Source organism: Eumetopias jubatus, unplaced genomic scaffold (genome assembly GCF_037043125.1).
Source record: "Eumetopias jubatus isolate StellerSeaLion01/CBP00866 unplaced genomic scaffold, mEumJub1_p1.0 scaffold_1, whole genome shotgun sequence".
In the NCBI taxonomy this organism is placed as follows: Eukaryota; Metazoa; Chordata; class Mammalia; order Carnivora; family Otariidae; genus Eumetopias; species Eumetopias jubatus.
The window spans coordinates 218,019,131-218,032,337 of record NW_028274807.1 but is presented as its reverse complement, the minus strand read 5'-3'; the positions used below and the strand labels follow the sequence as shown (position 1 = coordinate 218,032,337).

The window sequence follows — 13,207 nt, the reverse complement described above, 5'->3', positions numbered from 1 at the left end:
GAGAAATCTAAATCACAGAACACACCTCCGCCAAGTGCGTATGTGCTAAGAGACCCACATGCAATACCCATGGCTGCGTGCCGGGAGCGACAGGGACACGCGCGGCCCAACTCCACGGCACGCGAGGGGCCGCGCAGACCTTCCTCCACAGATGACATGCACGTGACCTCTAAGCCAAGAGAACAGCTCACACGGTTAGTCATCAGGGAGAAGGAACCACATGCACAGCCACACCCCACCCCACAGGGCGGCCAGCAGCCAGCACCGACAAGGCCTTGCGGGTCTGACACGGGCCACCAAACAGCCTGGCGGTTTCTCCACCGGGTAACCCACTCCCGCGCGACCCAGCAATTCTACGGCTAGATGCGCACCCAGAAAAAATGAAACCACACGTCGAGACAAATGTGTACACGAACACCCACGGCAACATTATTCACAAATCACTGCCAAAAATGGATGAACCCAGTGTCCGTGGAGGGTAAATGGGTAAGTAGACTGTGTGTCCCTGCAGCTGGACAGGTAACACACAGCGTGTCCCCCACGTACGGGAGCGTCCCTCAGCCGTGAGCCGGAGCGAGGCGCCCACACGCGCGGCCCCGGGGGCGGACCCCGAGCCCACGATGCTCAGGGAGGGAACCAGACACAGAAGGCCACACGGGGTGTGAGTCCACGTGGATGACACGTCCGGAACGGGCTCATCCGCGGATGGGAAGGGGGCTCGTGGGGGTCCGGGGGCCGGGGAGGGGGTGACGGCTGATGGGGACGGGGTTTCTTTTGGGGTGATGACAAGGTCTAAAATTCATGGTACTTAACCGAGCGGTGTGCTGCAAATGCATACACTGTGGCATGTGAACTAGGTCTCGATAAAGCCGCTATTAAAACAAAAAGAAAAGCAAACCTTTTAACCCAAACCAGGAAGGCCTTCTGAAACTAGACACTATGGGGAAACTGGATAACCTGACCACAAACTTTGACGCAAGAAAAACACCAGGAATAGAGCCGAGAGCGAGCCCAGCAGCACTGCCGTGCCCCACACTGCCCACCCCCACCACAGACTCTGGACAGGGACGTGCCTGGACGTGGCCACCCTGGGGGGAGGGGAGCAGACCCAGCGTCCAGAGCCTCGAGCAAGGCCACTCGCTGCAGACCTGTCATTCTGCTTTGCTTCTCCAGATACGCCACTTTATTTACACAAATACTTTTAATTTTTAAGAACACCCAGCGTCAAATAGCAGCTTGCTCCCTGCTGCCCCGGGTGTGCTCGGGTGGCCCAGTGACAGCACAGTGGTGGGGGCTGGCCAGAGACTTGAGCCAGGGCTGCCGTGGGTCACCAGCTGCTGCAGGCCTCCCTGAGGCGTCCTGTCTCCTGTCCCCTCCGGAGGCACACACTCACGCAGGGCCCAGGGTGGGGCTCAGCATCCAGGTAAGGTCGCCCCGGGGTCCAGAGCAGCAGTGGTGAGGCTCCTGGGGGGCGGTGGCCACAGCCTCATCTGTCTCCAGGCCGCAGCGTGGGAGAGAGAAGGACGGACGACCACGTGTTACGACTGCCGTGTGAGGTGAGACCAGCCGAGCAGGAAGTGGGGCTGCCTCCGAGGACCTCCAGGAGGTGACACAGAGGGCTGGGGGCGGGGGGGAATGGGAAGACAGGGCTCACTCCTGGATGGGCCCTTCCCGCACCCCAAAAGGGAGAGGCCCCCCACCCAGTCCCGTCGGACCCCGTGGCCACGCCTCACCTGGGAGCCGGGCGCTACTGCACCAGCCGGTAGGTGATGTACCTCCCTGCGGTCTCGCTTGGCCGGATGATCTTTACCACCTGGGGACGCATGAAAGCAGGGGCTGGGGCTGGGCTTCCCCGAGGACCCTGGGCCTGGGTGAGGAGCCGGCATGCCCGAGGGCCCTGGCTCTAAAGGGGGCTGGGGTGGAACGTCTCACCTGCCCTCGCTTTATCCCGAAGTAGCGGGCCACCGGGTCTCCGGCCTGGATCCTGGGCAGCTGGTTCTCTCGGAGTTTACTGAGAAGCTCAGTCAGGGAAAAACCCAGGCTCCACTGGCTGGGGTGGGAGTAGGGGCGTGCGGGTGGGAGGGAAGGGGAGGGGAGGGGAGGGGCCCAGGGCAGAGGCCGAAAGGATACTACCGGGCCAGGAGCTCGGTCACCTCCTCCTTGGTCATCACGACGTGCTCTGGGACCAGCTGCCAAGAGAAGCTGAGTCTCCAGGGGTGCGAGGGACCCCACTGTGCCCCCACACAGAAAAGGGCAGCAGGGCGGGCCGCAGGCTGTTTCCTTGGCGTGAACCACCCTCCCAAGGCGCTCAGGGACGTCACAGAGGCCCTGGCTGCAATCCCACGCTGCTGCCGATTCCACACGTGGATGGGGGGCTAGAGCCTGCAGCTCACGCAGACGGGCCGTGGGGCACAATCTGGGGACCCCTGGGGCAGAAGATTCCCCCCCCCGTCCCCCAGCTTCCTGACTCGTGGCAGGTTCGCAGGTGATGCTGCTGCTTCCCACCCAGGGCCACACTTGAAGACCCCCGCTCTACTTCCTTTGGCAGATCTTCACCCCCAAACAGGGAGCGCTGCTGCCCGGACACATCCCCATCCGCCCCCCATGATCTGGCGGGGGCCACATCTCTGCCGTCCCCCCAGCAGCTCCCGTGCTCAGGCCCCTACCTCGTGCTCTGTGATGTTGATGAGCAGCTCCTGCTGCAGAAACTGCTCCAGGATGTACTTGGGGGCCATGTCTACCAGGGACTGGAAGAGAGGCCGACCCTCATGCACAGCCAAGGGCCAACACGACGCCACCCCATTTCTTCCCCAGAGGCTGATGGCGGGCTGGCAGCCAAAGGGGGCTTCCTTCCACGCGTCATAAATCAGGAAATCCCACCGCTGGTCAGCGAGACTCCTCGAGGAGGAAGAGCCCACCCCCCCCCCCGACATGTTTCCAAGGCCTCAGCCTGGTGTCACAAACAGTGACATCTGACAAAACGCTCCCACGGTTGTCCCTGTGCTGGTGGGACTGCGAGAACTCTGCACAGGGACGAGACCACTTGCTCGCCCACCATCCCAAACACCAGCCTCCCCTCGGACCTGTCCAGCCCACACTCAGGGACGCGGGCACCCACACGGGCCACCTCACCGCTCTGGCTTCTCCCAGCAGGCATCGGCTGCCACAGCACTGGGCCTGCTTTGGGAGGCCTATGTGGGAGAGCTGCTCCTTCTCGGATGCCAAGCTACCGAGGCCCCATCAGGACATGGGGCCGACACCCCCAGGGACCAGCAGGCAGCATGCCAACCCTGGGGGAAGACTGTACGCAGGGCCCGGGGAGGGGGAACGTGAGGCGCACGGGCTCCCACCTGGGGGAGGGGGGACCACATGCACGCCCACCTGCTTGGCGGAGGGGGTCATGCCCTGCTGCACCACGATGAGGGCCCGGGTGATGTTCTCCTCCTGCATCCGCTGGCAATACACCTTGATGGTCTTGATTCCCACTTTAGGCTCCTCTGGGGACAGAACACATGGTGGTCTACACTGCAAAGGCCGCTCTTCCCTGGGGGGCCCTGATCCTAGCTCTACCTCTCACCAAGGCGTCCCAGCGCCACTCGGGAACAGGCTCTTCTCTCTGGGGCCTCAGTTTCCCCACGAGCCCAATGGGAACCAGGGTGCTGGTTCTCCTCCACATCTCCTGGGGAGCTGAAAGGTACCCTGCCTCTCCCCACCTAATGGATCCTCTCTGGAACTAGGATCTGTGAACCTGTTTGGTCTGGTGCCTCAATGGTTCCAAGGTCTGCAAACCCCCAGATGAAGCAGTTCGCTTGGTCTAGGTGCCGCCGAGGTGGCTGCACGTTCGGAAGGGACGTGAAGTCAGCTGACCTGAGGGACCACGGTCCCATCCCTGCACGGCCAGACCCACTGGACCCTGAGCCTAGCAGAAGGTCAGCCACTGGCTGCCAGCTCCAGGATGTGTGCGGGGCTCCCAGCCAGGCCTTCATGTGCGTGCAGCACATCTCCTCAGACCCTCACTCGCCTGACGGGCAGTGTCAGGGACTGAGTTGTCCCCCAAAATCCTACTGTTAAGAGTCTTAACCCCCAGTACCTCGAATATGACTGTACTTGGGAACAAAGTCTTTAAAGAGACGGTTAAATCTGAACAAGGTCGTTAGAGTAGGCCTTACTCAGACAAGACTGGTGGCCTTCTAAGATGTGAGAACACAGACCCAGGGGGACGATCCCGTGAGGACACAGAGACGGCCGTCTACGTGCCAGGGACAGAGGCCTCAGGAGGACCCAGCCCTGCCGACACCTGGTCTCAGCGTCATGCCTCCAGCGCCGGGAGGGGACCAGTGTGACGTCAAAGCCGCCGGTCCGTGGGGCTCTGTTATAGCAGTCCAGGCGGACTAACACGGCAGCAACCTCAGTCCTGTCCTGGGGCCCATCTGAGAACACGACGTGCCCCTGTCCAACTCGAGGGAGGACCCTGCCACCAGGCAGATTCTGAGGAGGCCGAGACAGCTCCACGGGGAGGCACGTGATTAGGCACCAAGGCTTCCAATAAATACGCCTGACACAGGCTAGGTCCATCCTGCAGATGTTTTCTACCCCCTTGATTCTAGGCAGAGGGCTGGGCCCCCAGAGTGCTCACTACACACCCGGCCTCCGAGCCTTTATGGGCTTTACAATCAGGCCGCCTCAGTGCAGGAGGGGCCAAGACAGAGGAACACAGGGGTCCTGGGACAGCCTGTGGTGGGCTCTCTGCTTGACCTGGAGCTTAAAGGAGTTCCTTGAAGAGGAGGCACCTGAACTCGGGTCTCCGAGGATGACAGATGGACACTGAGCAGGCAGAGCACGGAGGAAAGGGTGTGGTGAGGGGGTGGACCGGGCCCAGAACAGGGTGAGAACCCTGCAGCAGCACAGGAAGGAGCTTCGGGGAATGAGAAGCACGGAGTGGAAGATGTGCTGACAGATGTGGGGTCAGAGAGGACACAGGTGAGTCTGACATCAGCAGGGGGCCGGGGGCCCACCGGGGAGGCCTGTGATAATCCTGCTGGACAGAGAAAACGGTCAAGGAAGAAACAGCGGAGACCTGGACAAGGTGCTCAGAGAAGTTCAGAGGTCAAGGGCATCATCCCCAGGGGGGAGGAGGAGCTCCCTTCCCGGAACGGGCAGAATAAGAGGGTCTGTGCAGACACTGGGTCACTCAGCAGGCAGCTGCTAGGAGCTGACCCCTGAGTAGACCCTTGGATGGCTCTACTAGAACTGTGACCCCTAGGAGACGCACAGCCACCCAGGACCAGCAAGGCCCTCACCTGGGAAGAAGACGAACATCTGGTCAGTGGGGTCGTCATTGTGGGCTACCAGCACCGTGAGGTCTGTGCGCCGTGGCCGCCCCTCACTCGGCTTGTCTCCAAACTGGGCCTTGAACTCTTCCAGTGTCTGGTCCAGCTCATCCTGCGTCACCAGGTAGCCACGGTCATGGCACAGCTGCAGAGAACACCAGCCAAGTGAGCTCGGGGCAGAGGAGGGGTGGCGGGAAGAGCCCGGGCCGGACGAGGCCCCTGCAGAGAATGCCACGGGCTTTGGGGGCCTGGTGCGACAGGTGCATGTAGAGCTCGGAGAGGAAGGGGAAGGTGGGGACAAAGACCACGACACACCCCGAGAGAGCGCCTGCACAGAGCCAGCTGCCACACAGCGGGTCATCCTATCCTGAGCCTCGGGGACAGGCTGTGACTGGGAAGCAGGGCAGAGCTATGGCCAGGCGCCTGGGGCACATGGAGGCAGAGGGTGGGAGGGGCGCTGCAGGGCAGACTGGTTGGGAAAGGGCACAGAGGCTGAGGGCCAGTCCTCAGAAGTCAGGGCTCTCTGAGCGCGCGGCCTGAAGAGGACCCAGACGGAGAAAGGGAGGCTCAGAGCCGCCGCTCAGCCCCGCGCCCACCGCCCCCTTCCCCCAGGAGACCCCTGGCCCGATTCTCGGCGCAGAGCCCCCGGGACCCCCGGCGCTGTCCGCCGCTCTTGGTGCCCCTTTTAGAGCAGCTCTGCCAAGGGGACGCTGCAGGCGGCTGCCTGGGTTTAGTCCCGGGGCGGCTGAGCCGCGGGCACGCACGGACGCTCGGCCAGCGTGCGGCGGCCATCAGTCGTCCTGATCAGCCCGAGAAACTCGAAGCCGGCGGCCGAGACCGAGGGGCAGCCGCCGGACGGAAACACCGCTGGACGGCAGGTCAGGCCGGCTGACCCGCAGGGCTCCTCCCACGCCCCCGGCTCTGGGGCTCCGCGCCAGGCCCCCCGGGAGCACGCCCGAGCGGAAGAACGCGGGTCGGCCGCAGCCCCGCGGGGTCCCCTCCCCGACCCTCCGCTCCCGCCGCCCTCCCGAGCCGCCGCGTGCCCGGCGCAGCGAGGCCGGCCCTCCCCGCGTTGGCCGCGCAGGCGCACCTGCATGATAGTCTTGCGGATCTTCCACAGCCGGTACGTCTCCTCCTCGTCGTCCATGGCCGCCGCCGCTCGCCCTCCACGCGCCTGAGCCCGCGGAAGAACCCGCGCTGACTGCGCCTGCGCCGAGCCGCGGCCAAGCCCCCGCACCGCGCCGTGCAGGGCTGTCGACAGCGAACGCCTGACTCCAGAGGCCTCTTCGGGAGCGGCAGCGCCGAGGGCAGCCCGGGCCTTCCGAGGGCGCCGGTGGGCGGTGCGAGAGCCGAGCAAACGGAACCGCCCACTCTCGCCTCGGCAGTTCTCGCGTGGCCTCGGCCGCGGGGCCTCTCGGGAGTTGTGGTTTCGGCTCAGCGCCCGTCTGGGTAGGGAGTTTGGAATCGGGAGAGGCCCAAGCGAGGTGCGGGCGGGGTCTGCGGTCGGCTCGCCTGCCCCCCCAGAGGCGGCCGGGCAACGTAGCAGGTCCTCCATAAATATGCATCCGTCTGCTGTGGGCCGCGTCCAACTTCATGCCCATGAGCTTCAGTTTTCCCTTCTGTGTAATGGAAATAAAGTGTCCCCGTTTCAGAGAGTTAGCTGAGAATCTAAAGGGACGGAGCTTGGCACAGCCCCTGGGCTTAGGAAGTGCTCCCCGCTCTGTCTGCGCCCTGTCCTTCCCCTGCGCCCCAGCGGGCCTCTGCCTGCATATCCACAGCCCCAGCCCCCGACTGCGCATCCGCCCTTCTCCCGGCTCAGTGCTCGCCCCATTGGAGGCCACCAGGAACTTCTCTTCCAGCGATACGTTCCCAGAGACGGCGAGCAAAACAGGCCAAGGCCCCCTTACATCCCAGGGAGACAAAATAGAAACCTCGACCACAACAAGAGCATTAGAAGGTGACAGTGCAATGGAATACGGGAGCTAAGGCAGATGGGAGATTTTCAGTTTCCAGCGGGGAGGTCAGGGAAGGCGCGGAGCAAGAGAGAGTCTGGCAAAAGGCCGAAGGAGAGGGAGGAAGCTGTGTGAATGTCTGAAGAAAGGTGTCTGGGTCAGAGGGTGCAGTGTGCAAAGGCTCTGAGGCTTCACTTGCCGGGTGTGTTGGCAGCAAGGAGGCCTGTGGGGGGAGGCGGAGGAGAGGTTAGAGGGTGTAGTGGGGCTGACCCTGGGAGGCCTTGCTGGTTGGGTTGAAGAGCTTGGGTTTTCTTTTTCAGCCACTGTCAGCATTTCAGCAGAGAGACCAGGGAGGGGACAGGGGAGGGCCACCTGGCCACAGATGGGGGCTCCAACTGGGGTAGGGGTGAGCCGTGGGCGGGCTCCTGGTGTTCTGAAGGTGGACCCCACAGGATCTGCCGATGGACAGGATTCGGAGAAGAGACAGAGAGGGAGGAGGAAGAGAGCCGGGACCAGGGCGGACAGACCAGGGAGAAACAGGTGTAGGCGGCAGATAAGAAGGGGGCTCCGAGGGCAGAGGGTGCGGCGGGGCGGGGCGGGGGTGGGGGGGTGGAGCCTGGTTGGTTAGGCTTCTGACTTGATTTCAGCTAGAGTCATGGTCTCAGGGTCATGGGATTGAGCTCCCGGCTCAGTGGAGAGTCGGCTTGGGATTCTCTCTCCCTCTCCCTCTGCGCCTCCCCCACTCGTTCATGTACTCTCTCTCTCCAATAAGTAATTGAAAAAAAATAAAAGAATGGGGCTCCAGGAACACCTGGCTGGCTCAGCTGATGGAGCATGAGTTCCAACCCCACATTGGCATAGATTAAAAACAAATTAAAATTAAAATTGAAAGACAGAGGGCGCCTGGGTGGCTCAGATGGTTAAGCGTCTGCCTTTTTGGCTCAGGTCATGATCCCAGGGGCCTGGGATGGAGCCCTGCATCCGGTTCCCTGCTCAGTGGGGAGCCTGCTTCTTCCTCTCCCGCTGCCATTCCCTCCACTTGTGCTCTCTGGCTCTAACTCTCTGTCAAATAAGTAAAAAAAAAAAAAAAAAAAAAAATTGAAAGAAAGAGAGAAAGAAGGAGGTTCCTGTTGACCCAAGGAGAAATGTCAAGCAGACAATGGGGTATGAGTCTGGAATCCAGGGCAAGGTCCAAGTGGAGACAGGCATGTGGGAGTCATTGGAGACTGGAGCCTGGATGAGGTCACCAAACAGATCCGACACACTGCCAGCATTCAGAGGCCAAGAGGAGGGGAGGGCACAGACCCTGAAGCAGCAGCCAATCCTGGCTCCGTGAACCGAGGCACATTACTCAACCCTTTTCTGCCTAAGTGCCTCCCTTCCCCCTGCCTTGTGGGACAGGAATGAGAACAACACCCACTTCACAGGGGACCTGGCTACTGGTTGCCAGCAGTGTTACATGAACCCTCTGAAGTGGAATAAAGAGGTTGCCAGGTGCCCTGCAACGCGGTGAAGAAGGTGTGTCTGGAGGAGGGAAAGCAATCCACAAGACCCCCCAACAGCGAGTCTGAGCACACCTGAAGATTAGGCGGGGGGTTAGCCAAGCAGACATTATTGGTGACCCTGACGGGGGCAGATGAGGCGGCGGCCCGGCCGGGGTGGGATTTGTGGGAGTAAAGGAGTTGGGAGATGTGGACGTAGGTGCCGAGGGGAGAGGGGGCCGAAGGCGGACAGGGAGAGGGCTAGGAGCGGACTTAAGATGGGAGAAATGGTGTCTGTCTAGGTTGCTGGAGTGACGGGCAAATCTGAGTCAAGGGATTGGGCAGGATTGTTGGAACCTGGGGCTGGGGGCGGCTGGGCCCAAGGAGGGCTGGCCTCGATGGTCCCCTGGGAGGGCCCGGGTATGGGTGGCAGGTGGAGACAGCAACAGGACTGTGGACGTTAGGGAGAGGGGGGAGAAAGGGCTCATGGGAGCAGGTGGGCCTCGGGGGACCGCAGAGACGCTGGCAAGGCCTGAGCATAGTTCCAATGAGTCAGACCAATGTGGCCATACCACCCTGTCGTTCCAAGGAGGCAGAAGTAGAGGGGGACTAGGTGCTTTTTGAGAAACGAGGCTGCCCAGCAGAGACAATGGGGGCTCCCCTCCAAGAGGTGCCGCTGACGACTGGGCCTCTGGTAGCCGGGCCGAAGGTAGGAAGCCCCAGACGGTTGTGCAAGACAAGGAATGGGGAGGCGGCCCCTGGAATGGATTTCCCCATTCCGCTGCCTTTACCACCAAACTTGGCCAGCACTTGGGCAGGCCTGGGTGGGAGGCCGACAAGGGGGGTCTCACTGGCTCCCCCAAGTGAACCAAGCCCAGAGAGTCCTGCCCCTGTAGCCTCTGCAGCCATGCTCCCCAGAGGGTCGGAGAGGGGGCAAGATGCTGACTGCAGCACAGGTCAAAGTCCAGTGACGGCTGGGCGCGGGGGCAGCCGGGCCCGCGGAGGAATTCCTTGACTCAGGTCCCAAGAGTGGGCGGGTCTGTTTTCTGTACCCTGGCCGAATGCCAGAACCTGGAGTGAAAAAAACAACTCATAAGCCCAGAGGTCAAGCACGGCGGCCCCGTGTGCAGGCGGCCGTGCACCGTGGGGCGCGCAGACGACTCTCTCCGGTGTGCGCCGCTCCTGTCCGGCACACACCCGCCAGGCACACACCAGCCCGGCACACACCTGCGCGTCCTCGTGGCCGCCGGGGCCCGCTAACGGTCACCTGGTTAGTGCCCCCCCGCTCACGTGCCCATTCTAACGGCGGGCGCTCGCCGCTGGGTGGCCTCGGGCCTTCTCTGGGCCCACGGGCCGGGTGAGACGCCCTCGCAGCGACACCGCAGTCGCGAGTGAGCCGGAGTCCGACCCCGTGTGACTTTATTACCTTTTAAAAGAAAACCTCCAGTGTTCAAAGAACTGGGGCGGTTTTCCTGCGAGTTCGAGCCCCCCACCACGGGTTTCCAGTAATATCTCAAGTTGTCAGGCATCCCGCGGTGCTGAGGTCAACCACCCGGATAACCGTCCTAAACCTATCAACGCGCGCCGCCTGCGTGGACCCGGCAGTCCACCCGCCGGCGAGCATGCGCCGTCGCCCACGGCAGCGAAGCCGCAGCCTGGCCCCGACCCCGACCCCGCCCGCCCCTCGCCCCGGCCTCCCATTGGCTGGCGTCACCATGGGTCCGCCCCGCCCGCGAGTCCGACCAATGAGGGCGCCGGTGGGCGTGGTCTAGGGCGCGGAGGAGAGGCCCGCCGGCGCGCGTCCATTGGTCGGCTCGGCGAGGGGAGGAGCCGCTGCCTCCGGCGCCCCCGCCGCCGCGATGAACCTCAGCCGCCTGTGCCGCTTGCTGAAGCCTGCGCTGCTGTGCGGGGCCTTGGCAGCGCCCGGTCTGGCCAGCACCATGGTGAGCGCGGCGCCGGCGGCGGGCCGACGGGCCGTTGGGCGGGCGCGCGGGGCCGCGGTGGGCTCGGCGGGGGCCGTTCGGGAGCAGGGCTTGGGCGGCTGGCACCCCCGTTGGGCGCCTGCGGGCCGCGCGAGGCCGGCGGCGTCGAGGCCGCGGGGGGCTGGGCGCCCTCGGTCGCTGGCGTCCCCGGCCGGGCCCGGCGAGCGGAGGGCGCCCGGTGGGCTGGAAACCTCGGGTCACGCACCGCGGGGCGTCCCCGCCCTGCGCGGCCCTGGGGCCCTGCTTGGTGGCGTCACAGACGGGCGGACGGGCGCCCTGGTTACCGGCCCTTTTTGTCCCCCGGGCGCGGCCCTCGGTGGGCACAGGCGCGGCCGGAGGCGGTCGGGCATGGGCCGCGCGGCCGCCGGCTCCCCGGGTCGCCGCGGGCAGCGGCGCCGGTTGCGGGGCAGGAGGCGGCGGCGCCGAGTCCCCCGGCGGCGGAAGGCGGGGACTTGCGGGCGCAAGAGGGCGCTCCCTCGGCGGGAGGAGCCCTGTCTCGAGAGGCCAGGGCAGGCGGAGCTCGCGACCCGGGATAGCGGCTGTAGCGCCGAGTGCCCAGACCCGGTGCGCGCGGGGCCCCAGCCCTCTCTGGGCGTCGGTGTCTTCTCTCAAATGTGCACTGTTGCGCAAAGGGGTGCGCCCTCGAGGAGGAGGAGTCCTCAGTTTTTCCTTGCCCCGGGGAGTTGGTTTTCTCGGCGCGGATCCGCCTGGGAGCCCTTCCTCCGGGGACCCCGGGCCGGGCGAGTGGGCCAGGTGGCAGTGGGCTCCGGGCTCGGCGCCCCGAAGTCCCCACGCCGCTCATGCGCCCTTGCCTTGCAGTGCGCGTCCCGAGACGACTGGCGCTGTGCTCAGTCTATGCACGAGTTCTCCGCCAAGGACATCGATGGACACATGGTTAACCTGGACAAGTACCGGTGGGTACCTAAGTGCCCGGTGGGAGAGGCAGGGGAAAGGCTGGTGGCGCTGACCTGGCCTGACTGGGCCATCTCACCTCCAGGGGCTTCGTGTGCATCGTCACCAACGTGGCCTCGCAGTGAGGCAAAACAGACGTAAACTATACTCAGCTTGTCGACCTGCACGCCCGATACGCTGAGGGCGGTTTACGGATCCTGGCCTTCCCTTGCAACCAGTTCGGGAGGCAGGTGCGTGGCTGGCTGTGTCCCCGGGTGTCCCGGTGTGGGGAGAGGGGACCAACGGGAGCGCAGGCCCCTCCTCACTCACCCCCACACCCCTGCTTGCCACAGGAGCCAGGGAGTAACGCGGAGATCAAAGAGTTCGCTGCTGGCTATAACGTCAAATTCGATATGTACAGCAAGATCTGCGTGAATGGGGACGACGCTCACCCGCTGTGGAAGTGGATGAAAGTCCAGCCCAAGGGGAGGGGCATCCTGGGAAAGTGAGTGGGAGGATGGGGGAGGGGAGGGGAGGGGAGAGGGAAGGGCAGTTTCCCCTGCTGGGGCTGGAGGTGGGGGCGTGTGTGGGAGGATCGCCTTTGCCACCGATTCCTCATGACTTCACGTTGCTTTTGTAGTGCCATCAAATGGAATTTCACCAAGGTAAGAGGAGACTGGCAGTTGCGGGGGGATGGGACTGTGTCCAGGGCTGGCTCCTGCCCCCGGGGCCCCTGTCTACTCAGCCATAGCTCAGTGCCCGGCTCCAAAGTGCTCCAGCCCTGGGCCCAAACGGGGCAGCAGGTGGGGGGCTGCTTGCTTGCCCCCAGCCCCCCTGGAACCTCCACCCCCCCCCCGACTGCTGGCTTCCCCCATTTTGACGTGGCCTCTCTCGGCAGTTCCTCATTGACAAGAACGGCTGTGTGGTGAAGCGGTATGGTCCCATGGAAGAGCCCCTGGTAGGTGTCTTTCCGCCGAGCCTTCTGGGGTGGGGGCCAAGGGGAGAGGCCACCCCTGACCCCCCCTTTTCCCCACAGGTAATAGAGAAGGACTTGCCCTGCTACCTCTAGCTCCACAAGTATGCGCCCCCGCCCCCACGGCCCCTGCCCCTCGGAGCCTTCTACCCGGCACCTATGACGGTCTGCCTGAAAACCAGCCCGCTGGTGGGGCAGACCCGAGAACTCGGCGTGCACCCCCCGCCGGAGGAAGGTTCCTCGGCCCGGCTCGAGGCTTGGCGCCCCCCCCCCCCATCCCTGGTTATCTTGTGGGAATAAAACATACAAATTGACCTGCTGTGTGCTCCTACCTCCCTGGGGTGGGGTTGGGGGGCAGGTGGGGGAGGCTTTTGTCCCGGGCCCCTTTTGGTTCAGGGGCAGGTCCTGGCAACTCCCCAGGCTTTCCCGAGTTCTGAGCGCTCTGGGCTCCTAGGGCTGTGTCTGTCCTGAGGCCTCACTGCTGACCTCAGCAGCCCCACCCACTGAGGGCAGGCAGAGCAGATCCTGGAGGAGGTAATAGGATTTACTGGCTTCTACTCCTGGCCCAGGGTGTTAACCTGCGAGGAGACAGCTGTTC

At 63.9% G+C, this 13,207-nt stretch overlaps 2 protein-coding genes across 4 annotated transcripts; one reads left to right on the top strand and one right to left on the bottom strand.

The window, feature by feature from the left end:
- Nucleotides 1-405: 405 nt before the first annotated feature.
- On the bottom strand, nucleotides 406-7,773 carry POLR2E (RNA polymerase II, I and III subunit E). 3 transcript variants are annotated; one of them, XM_088018645.1, is made up of 8 exons: nucleotides 6,421-7,773; nucleotides 5,301-5,475; nucleotides 3,382-3,497; nucleotides 2,667-2,747; nucleotides 2,131-2,231; nucleotides 1,933-2,011; nucleotides 1,734-1,813; nucleotides 406-1,490 (listed from the first exon to the last, which is right to left on the bottom strand). In XM_088018645.1, exons 1-7 carry the CDS (start codon nucleotides 6,883-6,885, stop codon nucleotides 1,748-1,750), a joined length of 1,083 nt encoding a protein of 360 aa, XP_087874771.1. In that variant the 5' UTR covers nucleotides 6,886-7,773; the 3' UTR covers nucleotides 406-1,490; nucleotides 1,734-1,747. The 3 variants fall into 3 exon arrangements, with proteins under 3 accessions (XP_087874771.1, XP_027982097.1, XP_027982098.2); XM_028126296.2 differs by having other exon boundaries at nucleotides 406-1,619; nucleotides 6,421-7,765; XM_028126297.2 differs by having other exon boundaries at nucleotides 406-1,619; nucleotides 2,131-2,189; nucleotides 6,421-6,570.
- A 2,811-nt stretch (nucleotides 7,774-10,584) lies between these two features.
- On the top strand, nucleotides 10,585-12,923 carry GPX4 (glutathione peroxidase 4). Its single transcript, XM_028126409.2, has 7 exons — nucleotides 10,585-10,706; nucleotides 11,565-11,659; nucleotides 11,743-11,887; nucleotides 11,990-12,141; nucleotides 12,277-12,301; nucleotides 12,535-12,594; nucleotides 12,673-12,923. The coding sequence occupies exons 1-7, from the start codon at nucleotides 10,623-10,625 to the stop codon at nucleotides 12,703-12,705; spliced, it is 594 nt and encodes a 197-aa protein (XP_027982210.1). The 5' UTR covers nucleotides 10,585-10,622; the 3' UTR covers nucleotides 12,706-12,923.
- Nucleotides 12,924-13,207: the final 284 nt, after the last annotated feature.

What these genes read in the sequence shown, in the direction of transcription:
- POLR2E (XM_088018645.1), bottom strand. Translation starts at nt 6,885, where the DNA reads ATGGAGGACCTGCTACGTTGCCCGGCCGCCTCTGGGGGGGCAGGCGAG. An exon ending in TGACCCCCTCCGCCAAGCAG is followed by an intron (nt 2,748 to 3,381) that starts GTGGGCGTGCAT and finishes CCTCTCTTCCAG; the next exon opens with TCCCTGGTAGACATGGCCCC. An exon ending in TCGGGATAAAGCGAGGGCAG is followed by an intron (nt 1,814 to 1,932) that starts GTGAGACGTTCC and finishes ATGCGTCCCCAG; the next exon opens with GTGGTAAAGATCATCCGGCC.